This window comes from Martes martes, assembly GCF_963455335.1.
Source record: "Martes martes genome assembly, chromosome: 5".
Taxonomy (NCBI): Eukaryota; Metazoa; Chordata; class Mammalia; order Carnivora; family Mustelidae; genus Martes; species Martes martes.
This window is the reverse complement of record NC_137892.1, coordinates 125528781-125542944: the sequence shown is the minus strand read 5'-3', so window position 1 is coordinate 125542944 and position 14164 is coordinate 125528781. Positions and strand designations below refer to the sequence as shown.

The 14164-nt window shown below is 49.4% G+C and overlaps 1 protein-coding gene across 1 annotated transcript; it reads left to right on the top strand.

Moving 5' to 3' along the window:
- The first annotated feature begins 214 nt into the window (after positions 1–214).
- ADRB2 (adrenoceptor beta 2) lies at positions 215–4378 on the top strand. The gene has a single exon (XM_080804915.1). It carries the CDS (start codon positions 441–443, stop codon positions 1695–1697), a length of 1257 nt encoding a protein of 418 aa, XP_080661041.1. The 5' UTR covers positions 215–440; the 3' UTR covers positions 1698–4378.
- Positions 4379–14164: the final 9786 nt, after the last annotated feature.

Below are 14164 nucleotides of genomic sequence, written 5' to 3'. Positions count from 1 at the left end.
AGCCGGCAGGGAGAGGTGGCGGGTCCGCTGCCCGGGAGCAGCTGGGCCCCGCCCGGGCCAGCCCCAGGAGGGGGCGGGAGAGAGGAGGGGAGGGCGGGAAGGGGAGGGAACCTCGCCCCTTCGGGGCTGCCCGCCCGCCATTGGCGGAAAGTTGCCGCACGTCACGGGGAGGGCAGGTCCCTAAAGTCCTGTGCACATAACGGGCAGCGCGCACTCCCGGGCAGCTTCTCCAGAGCGCCGGCTGGGTCCAACGCGCACGGGGAGCCCGGAGCACCCCGCAAGCTGAGTGCAGGACGCATCCCCAGCACAGCCACCCCCCGGCCGCTGAATGAGGCTTCCCGGCGTCCGCTCGCTGCCCGAAGCGCCGCGCCGGAGGTCCGCCCTCTGAGGCGCGGCCGGTGCGCCGGCAGCCTGTGCGCTCACCTGCCAGCCTGTGCGCCATGGGGCAGCCCGGGAACCGCAGCGTCTTCTTGCTGGCGCCCAACGGCAGCCATGCGCCGGACCAAGATGGCACGGAGGAACGGAACGAGGCGTGGGTGGTGGGCATGGGCATCGTCATGTCTCTCATCGTCCTGGCCATCGTGTTTGGAAACGTGCTGGTCATCACAGCCATCGCCAGGTTCGAGCGTCTGCAGACGGTCACCAACTACTTCATCACCTCCCTGGCCTGTGCTGACCTGGTCATGGGCCTGGCGGTGGTGCCCTTTGGGGCCAGCCACATCCTCATGAAAATGTGGACCTTTGGCAACTTCTGGTGTGAGTTTTGGACTTCCATTGACGTGCTGTGCGTCACGGCCAGCATCGAGACCCTGTGCGTGATCGCAGTGGATCGCTACTTTGCTATCACATCACCCTTCAAGTACCAGAGCCTGCTGACCAAGAATAAGGCCCGGGTGGTCATTTTGATGGTGTGGATCGTGTCGGGCCTTACCTCCTTCTTGCCCATCCAGATGCACTGGTACCGGGCCACCCACCAGGAAGCCATCAACTGCTATGCCAAGGAGACATGCTGTGACTTCTTCACGAACCAAGCTTATGCCATTGCCTCCTCCATCGTGTCCTTCTACTTACCCCTGGTGGTCATGGTCTTCGTCTACTCCAGGGTCTTCCAGGTGGCCCAAAGGCAGCTCCAGAAGATCGACAGATCTGAGGGCCGCTTCCATGCCCAAAACCTCAGCCAAGTGGAGCAGGATGGGCGGAGTGGGCACGGACACCGCAGGGCCTCCAAGTTCTGCCTGAAGGAGCACAAAGCCCTCAAAACTCTGGGCATCATCATGGGCACTTTCACCCTGTGCTGGCTGCCCTTCTTCATTGTCAACATAGTGCACGTGATCCAGGATAACCTCATCCCCAAGGAAGTTTACATCCTCCTAAACTGGGTGGGCTATGTCAACTCTGCTTTCAATCCCCTTATCTACTGCCGGAGCCCAGACTTCAGGATTGCCTTCCAGGAGCTTCTGTGCCTACGCAGGTCTTCCCTGAAGGCCTATGGGAACGGCTACTCCAACAACAGTAACAGCAGGACCGACTACGCTGGGGAACACAGTGGATGTCACCTGGGGCAGGAGAAGGACAGCGAACTGCTGTGTGAGGACCCCCCAGGCACGGAAGGCCTTGCGAACCGTCAAGGTACTGTGCCTAATGATAGCATTGATTCACAAGGGAGGAATTGTAGTACAAACGACTCACTGCTCTAAGGCAGTTTTTCTACTTTTTATGAAACCCCCTCCCCCAACAAAACACTACACAGACTATTTAACTTGAGTGTAATACATTTAGAATAAAATTGTATAGAGATGTGCAGAAGGACAGCCTTCTGCCTTTTTTTATTTTTTTAAGCTGTAAAAAAAGAGAAAGCATATTCGAGTGATTGTTTCTTGTACAGTTGAGTTCCTTTTTTTGCATGGAACGTGTCCGTTTGTGTCTAAAGGGCTTCAGTCCCAGAGGACCTGGGGCTGCTCTGTTTTGATGACTTTTCCGTGGATCTACCTCATTGGTCAAGTATTAAGGGTAATATATATACATATATATTGCTGCTGGTAATTTGTATGTGAAGGAGTCTTTCCTTCCCGTACCCTTGCACTGGAGGATCTTGAGTATCTCGGACCTTTCAGCTGTGAACACGGACTCTCCCTGCTCCTCTTATTTGCTCAAACAGGGTGTTGTAGGCAGGGACTCGAGGGGCAGTTTCAGTTGTGTTCCTGAGCAAAGTCTAAAGTTTACAGTAAATAAATTGTTTGACCATGACTTCATTGCACCTGTTTCTCCAAAAACCCCTTGAGTGGAGTGTGGTCGCCTCCCCCGCTGGAAACCGCAGGTAACTATTTGTAATAACTGCCCAGGGACTTAATACAGAATGATACAGGAGTGGCGTGCACTGATTGCTTAACCCTTTCCTTTGCCTTTGAATCTGCTGCTGCAAACCTGTATCTCTCTTAATGCCAGTGCCTCGGGGCAGTTCCGCCCGCCGTCAGCATAGCTTGTCTCGCTGGTCCCATGGTGAGGATTCCGTGTTGTTACAGCAGAAACACTGACTCACAGAAATGGAGTTACCGGCCTCTGTTTTGTCCCTCCGTGTGCCCCCGCCACCACCCACCTGCAAGTCCTACTTGTTCACTAGCTGCTCATGTTATGATACATTGGCTGCCTCTTATAGTGGAAATCTTTGTACTGCGTCAGAGTTTGGCATTTTAAAGAGAAGGAAGACGCTCTTATGAGCAAGGTCCTCAAACAAAGCCCTTTACCTCCAAGGAAACCTGGAAAGGGCACTGGTCATAGCGACAGAGCTGGAAAACACCCACCCGATGAATACCTCCTGACCTCTGAGCGGGATCGCAGCCCCTCCTCCTTCTTTCCTTCTGTCTCCCACCCCCACCCCCACCCCTGCCCCCGTCCCTCTGACCCTCCTCACTTGGGTATAGAGCCCGACTTCTCAGCTCTGGCACTGTTACCATGGCGGGCCAGGTGACTCTCCGTAGTGGGGGGCTGTCCTGTGTGTGGTCAGAGCTGCGGCGGCATCCCTGCTCTCCCCCATCAGATGCCGGCTGCACTCTCCGAAAAATGCCAAAGACTCCTCGAGGGGTGAAATCATCCCCGGCTGAGAACCACAGAGAGAAGCTTCAAAAATCTAGACAGATTGGTAGATTCTGTCTAATGCAACTGCTTGATTTCCGCAGAGCATCCGAGAGGGACTTTCTACCGTTTGTCCAGTTAGTGGCAGCCCCCAGGCCACCCCCCACATCCATGCTGCCTTCCGAACTCACCTTCCAGCCACCCCGACACTGACTGTGTTTGGGGGGATGTGTAGTGTTTGGGAGGGCTTATCCGTGGAGGCGAGGCCTGTGAGTCTACTGCCTTTTTGTGCAGAGGTTCTAATACCGTGAAGAGGCACAGGAGGGAAAAATCACAAAAGTAAACACATTGCTTCTCCCACCCTCTTTCTATTTTTGCCCGTGTGTCTGAGCCAGCGCTTGGCCCAGGTTGGACCAAGTGGACCGTCCTCCTTGGCAACCGGCAGCCTGGAGAGGATCAGCCCTCAGGTTCACTGCCATTTCACCCACTCCTGAAGCTGACTCCACTTCTCTCTTCCCTTCCGTCCCAGCCAAGGTCCCCAACCAGAAAAGCACTGGCTTCCTCAGCTTCCTGTCTGCTCAGTGATGGGTGTCCGGGTGCAGGCTCGGCTCTCAGGGGGAAAGCTGGGTGCCCGAGTTCCTGGAACGTGCCGTGGTGAATGGGAGAGTGGGTGCCCTTCAGCACTTTTACTTGTTCTCCAAGGGCTTCCCTGCCCATTCTTACATTCTCCACCTGCTCTGGACCCCCCACCCAGGGGTGTGGGCTGCTTCTCCAGCTAATCTTCACCCTCCTGGTGGCCTCACAGGATCTCGGACTTGCAAGAGCCCATAGAAAGCACTGGGCATCCGAGGAGATGAAAAGTCTATGAAGGGGAATGACCTGCCCGAGGTAAGAAGCCAAGGATGTGAGAGATAGGGTAATAGCCGGAGAAGCCAGCTGTCAGCTGTTATTCCAGAAACTGCTGTGTTCCCTCCACTGCCTGGTCATTGACTTCTGTCCTCACCCTCAATTGTGGAAGCTTTTCCCTCAGGCTGTCACGTAACAGACTCAGTGGGTGTTCTTATTGCTCTCAGGTCCTTAGCACAAAATTCAGGCGGTGACCAAATAATGTGCAACAGGGGCAAGAGAAAGAATTGTTCTCTTATTCTGCACGAGTGTACTAGGATACCCTCAGTGTCCAGGGGGAAGCTACAAGATTCCTTAGCCCGCCAGGAATTTCAAGCCACTCCAGGTAGAAATTTCAAGTAGAAAAAAATGTTGTAAACTTTTCTGTCACCTTTGTAAGTCCCATGGACAATAAACATCATTTTTTAAAAAATGTTGTATATACATATTTTTTTGCTTAGAGAAGCCTCTAAAGTAATTTCAGTTAAAATTCAGGTACAAGGGAGTTTAGCCATATTCATGTTCCTTTAGGAATCCTTTTAATATAAAAACTCCAATCGATTTTAAGGGTCTTGACAAACAGATGTTTCAGGAAGGTCTCAATCCCTCGCTTTCTGTCCTCTTTTGTTTTGCAAGGGGGAGGGGAAGTAGGCAGGCATTTGTCCGTGTCCCTCTGTCCCTCCATTTGCTGACAGATTGGTTACATAAGGTTTGTGTTGGATTCATCGTCATAAAGTTTTCTTTGCCTGGACAGCAAGTTCTCAGAGTCTGTCAAATGAGAACCTTATCCTGAGATGCAAGCTGACAGGTGTGCAAAGTGGCAGGCCAGGGTGGGCCTCCTCACTGAGGTCACTCTCAGGGAAAGGAATCTGAGGAAAAGGGAGCTTTGAAGTAGAACCCTGTGGTCACCTGATACTCAGCATATTTTTGGTGAAACTACTACCAAGAGAAGCTCAGGCTAGAATCAGTCAGGAGCATTTCTGGAGCACCTACTGGGTGCCATGTGAGAAGAGTATGGGCTTCAGTCTCTACCTTCTGTAGCATAAGATGAATAATACTAAACAGATCTCTTTTATGGAATCTTCCTGAATGATCAGGACAGCGCTAGACACCTTTTTAGCCATGACATCATTTGGACAGCCTTACGATGTAGGCAACGTAATTGTCCTCTCCTACCAAATGAGACAACAGAGGCTTAGAAAGATTAAGTCACTTTCCAAAGCTGCAGGGTCAGGACTGGAACCTGGGTCCCCTTGAGCCCAAACCCATGCAGACCAGGAAGCAGCCCAAGGCAACTCATCATCCATGCCAGACCGAGTGTAAGAACTGGAAACGCAATACCTCTCGGAGAGAAGAGGGAGGTTGCTGTGGGCTGGGGCAGGAAGGAATGTGCCCTTCGAAGCATGTGACTACAGGGCTGCCGGGGACTGGGACAGGAAACCTATCACCCAAGTGCCTAGTTTGTTTCTCTGAGCCTTTGCTTTGTCTTTTCGTTGAGAATCGGGCAACACTGAAAAGAGGATCTGAAACTTTAAAAGGGGCACTGGGTAGAGCAGAAACACAGCCCGTCTCACATCCAGGCTCATTCCTTTTTGGTTCCGAAGCTGGGAAGTTCCCAGAAATGGAGTGGGCCGCTGGGACCTGATGGGAAACGTGGCAGGCCAAGGCGGCCCTCTAAGGTGCGCTGTCCATTTGGAGGAGAGGGTCTTCTGCCCGCGGAGAGCAAGAACAGTGAGTGCACTTGGAACGAGGCTTTTCACTGACAGTATCATGTCCACGAAATTCCGCCCTGCGCTAATCTCTCCTTCAGTGACAGTGCAAATATAATTTGAAGGAGGCATTTTTGAAATACCTAAGAAAACAAACTTCCCAAGCACTCTCAAGGGCTTGAGAAATACTGGTATCTTATGAATAATAGGAGGCAGAGTGAGGTACAAAGAGGCTTGCACTGGGATTCAGGTAACTAGGTTTCAGGTCTCCTCTCGGGCTCTCTCTCTCTCTCTCTCTCTCTCTCTCTCTGTCTCTCCTGTTGGGTCATGCAGTTTTCCTCAGTGGACCTCAGTTTACTCCTCCATAAAATCATGAGGACCATGCAGGTGGTCTCTAAGCTCTCTTCAGGTATGAATTTATATAGCTAGGGACACCCAGTAGTCCATAATTCTAATTAGAATTGATGGCATTTGTCCTATAAATAATGATTAAGTATCCTGAGGGTGGTCAGCTGGCAGAGGAGGATGTTCTGAAGACCTATTTGATGCATGGTACCTGCCTTCAAATATTTAAGGATCATTTGGGGGAAAAGGAGCACATCGATTTTATATGAACACCAGAAGGCAAGCAGAAACTTAGAGGAAGGTAGATTCCCAGCCCAGGTGAAAAACAGACTTTGCGTTTGAAATAGATTATCTATCAGAAGAGTGAGCCTCCTGTCATTGGAAGCATTCAAGAGAAGCCCAAATAAAGCTCTGTGCGGGATGAAGCACAAAAGTTTCCTGCACCGAGCAGGAGCTGGACTAAGCTCCTCCCAAATCTGGGCCTCTGTGTCCTTGAAAACAATAGACCTGAATGTTCTTAAAAAGTATTCAGACCGTTCCCTAATTCCAGCTGGCCTTCTCCCCAATTCCTCTGGATTTCAGAGGTTTCACTGCATTCCTAAACAGGAAACCTCCGGGGGAAATCAGGATCTCAACAGTCCCTGGCCATGGGGGGAAATCCAGAAATAGAGAAATAAGGTTAAGCAGTTTTCCAAACTATTAGACCTTTTCATCAGCTGCTCTTCCCATGGCTTTTGCAAATGACCTACTAACTCCCAGAGAGAGAATAATGAGAGCTGCAAAGTCCTCTCTGCAAAGGCTATTACATACTTCTCCACCCTCAGAATCAGTGCACTTCCTGTGGTTTTTCCGTCACCCTCACAGGGCGGGAAGGAAGGGAGGCAGGTCCCTGGAAAGCACGGAACACTTCAAAGCCCTCTGGTCCGAGAGCCTGGCGACCTGGGGTCTCTCACAGCCCAGCCACTAACCAGCTGGGCCACTGAGGGCAGGTTACTTTCCTTCTCTAGACCTGGTTTCATCATCCCAAACGAGAGGTAGTTTGGTATCCATGAGTCTTGTGTTTCCTTTTTCCAGAATTCTGTAAGATTTCAGGAAGCGTCTGATGCTGCACATTTGGCTGCAATGTTTTTATTTTAAAATCACCTTTTTTTTTCTCATTAAAAAGGTAATAGATGCTCTTTGCAGAACACTTAAAAATGGAGGAAAGCACCGACTGAGATAAATCACACATAACATTACCACCTAAAGACAGCCATCGTTAAACAAGATGTGTGTGCTTCCAGTCTTTGTCCTAAGCATGGCTAGGCAATGGGTATAGATATATTTTCAAATAAAAACAAATTCGATTATTACACAACTTTGGACCCACCGATAATAATTTCACCATTTCTCCTTGAATATAGTTTATGTATAATATGATCCAGGTGTCATAACTGGCCTGGCAGAATACAGAGACCAGCAGTTTTCAAAGTTTAGGGGTGCAGAGGAATCATCACTGCCAGAACATCTGGATTGGGAGATCTGAGTGGGGCCCCAAGAATCCGCATTCTAGAAAGCTCCCCCAGGTTTTTCTCACATCAGTGGTCCAAGGATCACATTTTGATGAATAAATTTACAAAGATAAATTCCGTCAATTAAACAGAATGCCCATGCCCCCCACTGCCTTGTTAGTTGATGAAAACAATGTTTCCCTACTTGTCTCTTGGTAAGCATGCTTTCTCCCAGTGGGCTCTAGTCTGCTTTCAGAACATAGGAAACTGATCACTAAACTCCTAGGGCAAGGTTCTTGCTGCATGTTAAATGCCTCCAGCCCAGCCAGTTGACTTATGTTAAAATAAATCTATTCAAGTTATATAGTGACTAATACCTACCGTTTGAAAAGTATAACAGCAGACTTCTATTGCACAGACCACTTCTGGTGAGAATAATGCCTAAGACTGCTACTCTGTAGCATATCCAGAGGGCTACTATGAACTCGGAATCGTGCTTAGCAGTTTTTGCACACGGTCTTATTTAGTGCTCAGCCCACCCTACAGAATGAGTACCATTGCCCTTATTTTATAAATAAGGAAACTGAGGCTCGCAGGGGTTAACTAAGTTGCCAAAGATGACACGACCCACTGGAGTGAAACGGAGGTATTCTGAACCAGAGCCCGAATGCCTTGCTGCTAGGATATGCCATCTTTCCCCCTTGGCGGGGGGTGGGGAAGGGTGTCAGGTCAGAGAGAAGAGGAGAGAGGACGATGAGAAGACATTTTTACCGGGTGCACTTTGTTTCATTCTCTGGGGATTCTTTTCTGGAGGCCTGATTAATTTCAAGCCCATGCTGTGGGGCAGGCGGGGGGGGGGGTGGGCACTGGTAGGCTGTGGTTAAGTATGAAAGAGGAAACCAGATTGCCTGGAGAGCGGGCAGCACCCCTTCTTTCACCATCATTCAGGCACTGTTTGTGGGCTTCCCCTGCTGGGGGGAGGGAGGAGGCAGAGGCGGGCTCCTGGTACCAGCACATTGGTTTGCTCTGAGTCAAATGCTGACCTTCACAGCAGGAAGCCCTTGGCATCTGGCTTTGGGGGGCTTTTCCCATTTCTGTGCCCAGGACTGTGCCAGGATCCGAGGTTTCACATTAGAGAATATCCGGGTGGGATGGGCATTGAGCAAGCCCCTTACTTTTCAAGTGTCCTAAGAAGCCCCAGGCTCTAAGAGGTGGGGTCGGTGACAAGGTACCAGGGGCCAGGAGGGAACTGTCTCTCCTGGCTGGTTCTATTATTACTGTTCCAGTGCTAAGAAGGGAAGACTGGTATTTCTGAATATATTCACTTCTCCAGAAGGAGAAAACAGTTTTTAAAATCACAACAGCAATACTCTTGACAAAGCAAAATTAGAGTCCTGGGGAACTCTTGCTTTCTTTTCAACCATAACTGCCTTTGTCTGGAGAGTTTTCTTCATTGGACCCACTCTGTCTCTGTTCTACCACCAAATGTTCCTCTTATAAAAATCCTATTAGATGTTCCTAAATATTGCGACAAGCCTGACCACCTGTGGGCGGGGTTTTATTGTTTCTTTTGGGTTGAGAGGGGCTCACAGTTCTCCTGAGACTCACTGCCAGCTCTAAGCCCGTTCTGCTCACAACATTTGGACTTCCTTCTTGGTTCACTTCCTAGTGTCTCTCTGTAATTCCAAATGATCGCTTGGCCTCCTCAGCCTCACAGAACAGAGGGTCAACCTCAAGGGCCTGAGGTGGCCAGCCTTAGAAATCTCTTTCTATAGGATTGTGGAAGGCCTAAGTGATGTCAGTTTAGGTAGCAGTTTCTTGGCTCTATTTTATTTTACTGCAGTGAGTCCCAAAAATGATTTGAGGGAATTTCTGAGAAAATGCACATTCCTGGCCTCCGTCCCTGAGATTCTGATCTGATGGCTGTGGTTGGGAGCCAGCAATCTGCATTCTGCCACAGCTACCCCCAGAGGCCTGCAACACAGGTGCTCTGAGGCAATTCAGGGGCCTAAAGCTAACCCTGTCTTCCCTTCCCCGCCCTTTCCACCAAAGAGCACAAAACGTAGGCATACGAGAGAAATGACCCTGTGCAGTTGCATACATTCACACAAAAAAATCATTCTACCCAATAAACAGATTCCTAATTTTCCTGTTTTACCAAATAAGAAAATCTAGATGCAAACAATTTATAAGTGATAAAGAATTACTCTGACTAACCATAAGATGCCCAGTCCCAAAACCTCTGCGGTAGACTGGAAGGTAGCAGCCCAGGAAGAAAATGGATTTTTGCTGCAGTGATAGACTCCTAGTCCAGTGCTCCTTCCTCTTTGACACCATGCCTTGGTTAAGCCAAATCAGGCTAAAGTCTATATGAATCTATTTGCCAATGTACATAAACCCTCCTACTTAGAAACCCAGTGGGGGTCCCACCCAGCTGCAGGGAAGAGTATGATTCACATATATTCACCCATTCACCTCCACACACAGATGCACACACCCAAATAAACACATACACACACACACACACACACACACAGACTTTTACACTGATGCCTATACCTGTATCGACACAAAGACACACATAAGCATTTCCACGTAGCTATATGGCCACATCTAGGCTCTTTTGTGTAGACTCCCCTATGAATATGTACACACATATAGGACACAGACATACTCAGACCTCAGGCCTCAGCCTTAGAGGAAAACACACATAGGGCTTCCCAAGTACACTTTTGTGTTGGCTCCAAATGAGCCAACATGCCCGCCATGTAATCGTGGTCCCACTGTTGCCTAAGGAGGCACAGGTCCATGGGCCGACCCCTTTTCTTTGGTAAGTCTATACACCCTTAATTTAATGCTTGTGTACTGAACTCCGAGTAAGTGCCGAGAATCGTTAGATGTTGAAGAACAGTGAGCGAACGAAAAGTTTATCTTTGTCCTTACTGGGTTTGTGGGTTTGTGACAGAGAGAACTTTTAAGAAATGCATGCCAAGCTGCAACTGTGATGGGTTCTGTGGAGGAGATTTGTGGTGTTTTGAGGGAATCTGACTAATTCTGAGAGCTCAGTAAAGACTCTCCCCAAAGAAGTGAGGTTTCAGCTAGCAGCTGAAGGATAGCTAGTAAATTTCTTGAAAAAGAAAGGAGAGAAGAGCATGCCACTCAGGCGGAGAAGCATGTGCAAATGCCCTGTGGTAAGAGAAAACCTCACGCATAAGAAGACCGAGCAAAGGGGCACCTAGGTGGCTCAGTGGGTTAAAGCCTCTGCCTTCGGCTTGGGTCATGATCCTGGAGTCCTGGGATTGAGCGCGCATCAGGCTCTCTGCTCAGCGGGGAGCCTGCTTCCTCCTCTCTCTCTCTCTGCCTACTTGTGATCACTGTCTGTCAAATAAATAAAATAAAATCTTAAAAAAAAAAAAAGAGGGCTGAGCAAAGGTCAGTTTAGTTGGCATGCAGAGAGGAAGAGTTAAAGTAGGGAGCAGGAGAAGCCCACAAGAGGCAGTCAGGGGCCACACGTGAAAGGACTTTAAGGCCACATTAAAGATTTGGGTCTTTATCCCAAGAGCTTTTAGAAGTTACTGGTATGTTTATAGTAGAGATCCAATTTGTATCTACTCTACAAAGACACTCTCAGGTAGATAAGGGCACACATATGGGTTCCCAGGGACGCTTGTGTGTGTTTTCTTAGAAACGCATGTTTACATGTAAATATTCACTTAAAAACACTGCCTCTCTGAACACACTCTTGGGTATTCATGTGCATGGTATAGAAACCCTGTGGGCATTGGAGGTGTGCAAACACACTCCTCGCTGGGTATCATCAGACCTAAGCCAGTCCTTGGGGTGGGGATTAAGTTAGTGGTGCATCAGACCCGATCCAAACCCTTGGACTTTGGAGGTTTGAGCTTTTAGGCTTGGCCTCCTGCCTCCACCTCCCGCTCAGCTCCCACTCCTCTTGGCTCAGAGCACACCACGACAAGGTGGGGTTTCTTCCAGAGCATGATCATTGACTATTCTTGGCCTGGGCAAGGAAAGGAGGAGGGGCAGGTCAGGTTGCATAAAGATTGCCTTGTGCCCTCCCAGAGTTGTAAGCAAAGCCCTTGCCCAGCTCCAAGCCCGAGCACCCTTCGCCCAGAGTCGGCAGTACCACGGAGCAAACGTTACAGTGGGAAATCAGAGGTCTGCAGGTCCCGGTGGGGACTGTGGTGGGACTCTAAGCAGCACATTCCAGAAGGAACCACTGCATGAAATGGGACACTAGAGGAAGAAACAGACAAAGCCCAGCAGGAAAGTCTTTCAAGGCGAGATGTCCCACTGCGTCCCTCACTGCCTTGGCGCAGTAAACACGTGTACGCACATGTTTGCACATTGACAAATTTTCCTCGGGTGGGTGTGACATCTCTCAACAGAGAAAGCAGCGAACAACTTCTCAACCACAACACTCTGCATTGTTTTCCCTCCGACGAACTGGGGCGACGCTTGTGTGTGTTTTGTTCCTGTTTACCAGCAGAGCCCACAAGGGCCTTACCCAGAGCCAGGCACCGACTCCAAGGAGATCAATAGGAACATTCAAGCCGAATTAGAGGCTCACCTATTGCCTGACACCTTAAGGCTGTCGAGATGTCCCCAAGTGCTTTTTTTGAAATTTTAAAGACTCCTACCCGCTGAGATTTTATGTTTTGCAATGTGTGCTTGGAAATGTTTTCTTCTATAATTAAAGAGAATTATATAATGTAATTTGAAGCTCTTCTTATTTTGCTTCAGGCTGTGTGAGAAACATCCTTCCCTTCTCCCGATTGGGTGCCCACTTATGCTCTCCTGGCAGGGAGCTAGCAGACCTGTCAAGTGCTACAGACCCTCGCGCTGTGCTCGAGGGGACACCGTGTCCTAACCACCCCTCATGTCAGTCTAGCACTTGACACTTCACAAAGGGCTTTTACATCTGCCATCTCAGCAAATCCTTACAACTCTGAGGCAGCCTGCTTGTTCCCATTTCACAGATAGAAAGATCGAGGTTAGAGGCGCCATGGTGGCTCTGTCAGTTAAGCGTTCGACTCTGGATTTCGGCTTAGATCATGATCTCAGGGTAGTGGGATCGATCCTTGCTTCAGGCTCGGCGATCAGCACAGAGTCGGCTTGTCCCTCTTCCTCTGCCTCTCCCCCCACTCGCATGCTCTCTCTCTCTCTCTTTCTCAAATAAATAAAGAAATAAATAAAACCTTAAAAACAAAACCAAACAAAAAACACCGAGGTTACAGGATTTGCCCGAGGGCATGGAACTACCCCGTGGCGGGGTTGGGGCATGAACTTAGGTCTTCATGCTCAGTCAAGAAATAACCCAAGTTTTCCTGCACTCAGCTACCCTCCTAGGACCCAGGCTCCTTTCACCGTACTTCTCTGCTTTTTGTGGCATTTTATCTTACAAATTCAGTGCGAACGCTCCCCAGCACCAAAGCCACAGCGGCCAAGCCGCAGAGAAGTGACTGCCTGCTCCAGAGACAGTCCCCATGCTGCTTTCAACAGTGACAAGCCCCAAGCTTGGGCGAGCTCATGCTGGGAGGGGGCAGCTCTCAGCTCTATCAACCGTGGCTTAGAGTGAAATCTCCAGGCCTTTCGGGCTCCTCCCGCCAGTCTCCAATGCACTATCACCAAGTGGGAGCCATGGGATCACAAACCTGCCCAGCTGGACAGCGCAGGACTCACTGAGGCCATGCTTGTTTGCTTGGCCCAATTCCTCTTGGACCAGGATGCTTCTGTGGGAAGAGCTGGTGTGATGTGCCCCAATCCCACGCCCATTGGGCACAGCCCAACCTGCTTGGAAGGGCCAAGTTCCACACCTCAGTAAAAATTGCAGGCTCCAGGAAGTATTTCAACTTCTTGAAAACAGCTTGCATCTGGCTAAAACGTCTTATTTTAGTCATAGCAATTAGATGTTCTTGTTTTGCACACATATCTGCCGACAGATTTGCCTTCAGCACAGGTGAAAAGTATTCCGTGGCTCTGAGAAAACTTGGGATGAGGACACATCCCCACCATGAGGAAAGCTCCCCTTGGCAATCGCTTCCACTTCCAGTGTCAGCTTATCTGGTTTACTCAGCTCTCCAGACAACATCTGATAGATGGGCTCATTGATCCATTCCTTCCTTGGAGAGATGTTTGAACCTTTATAAAGGCCAGAACCTGTGTTAGCTACAGGGGATATAACTATGACCACGATAGACATGGTTGGCCCCTAGGTTTTAGTTTCTTGCAGTCTAATGGAGAAGACAAGACGATGAAAAGGGAATTATAAATCATTTTTGGATCACATTCTTCGATATGAACACCGGAGAAACTTAAATATACTTACGAATAAGGGTGAGGGAGAGGAAATTGATGTCAGGATTTGGCAGGACTAGGGAATTTGCTGAAGTATGTGTCAACCTCAGACTGACTCCTAATCATTCATAAAAATATTACTGTCTTCCCTTCAAATACATCTCGGAGGGGCGCCCTACTCTTGGTTTCAGCTCAGGTCACGTTAAGGGTCCAACTCTTGGTTTTAGCTCAGGTCACGATCTTGGGGGCATGAGATCGAGCCCTGGGTCAGGTTCTGCATTCAGTGTGGAGTCTGTTTAGGAATCTCTTTCCCTCAGCCTCTCCACCTGTGTGCTCTCTTTCTCTCTC

Coding starts and splice junctions, on each gene's coding strand:
- ADRB2 (XM_080804915.1), top strand. CDS start 441: ATGGGGCAGCCCGGGAACCGCAGCGTCTTCTTGCTGGCGCCCAACGGC.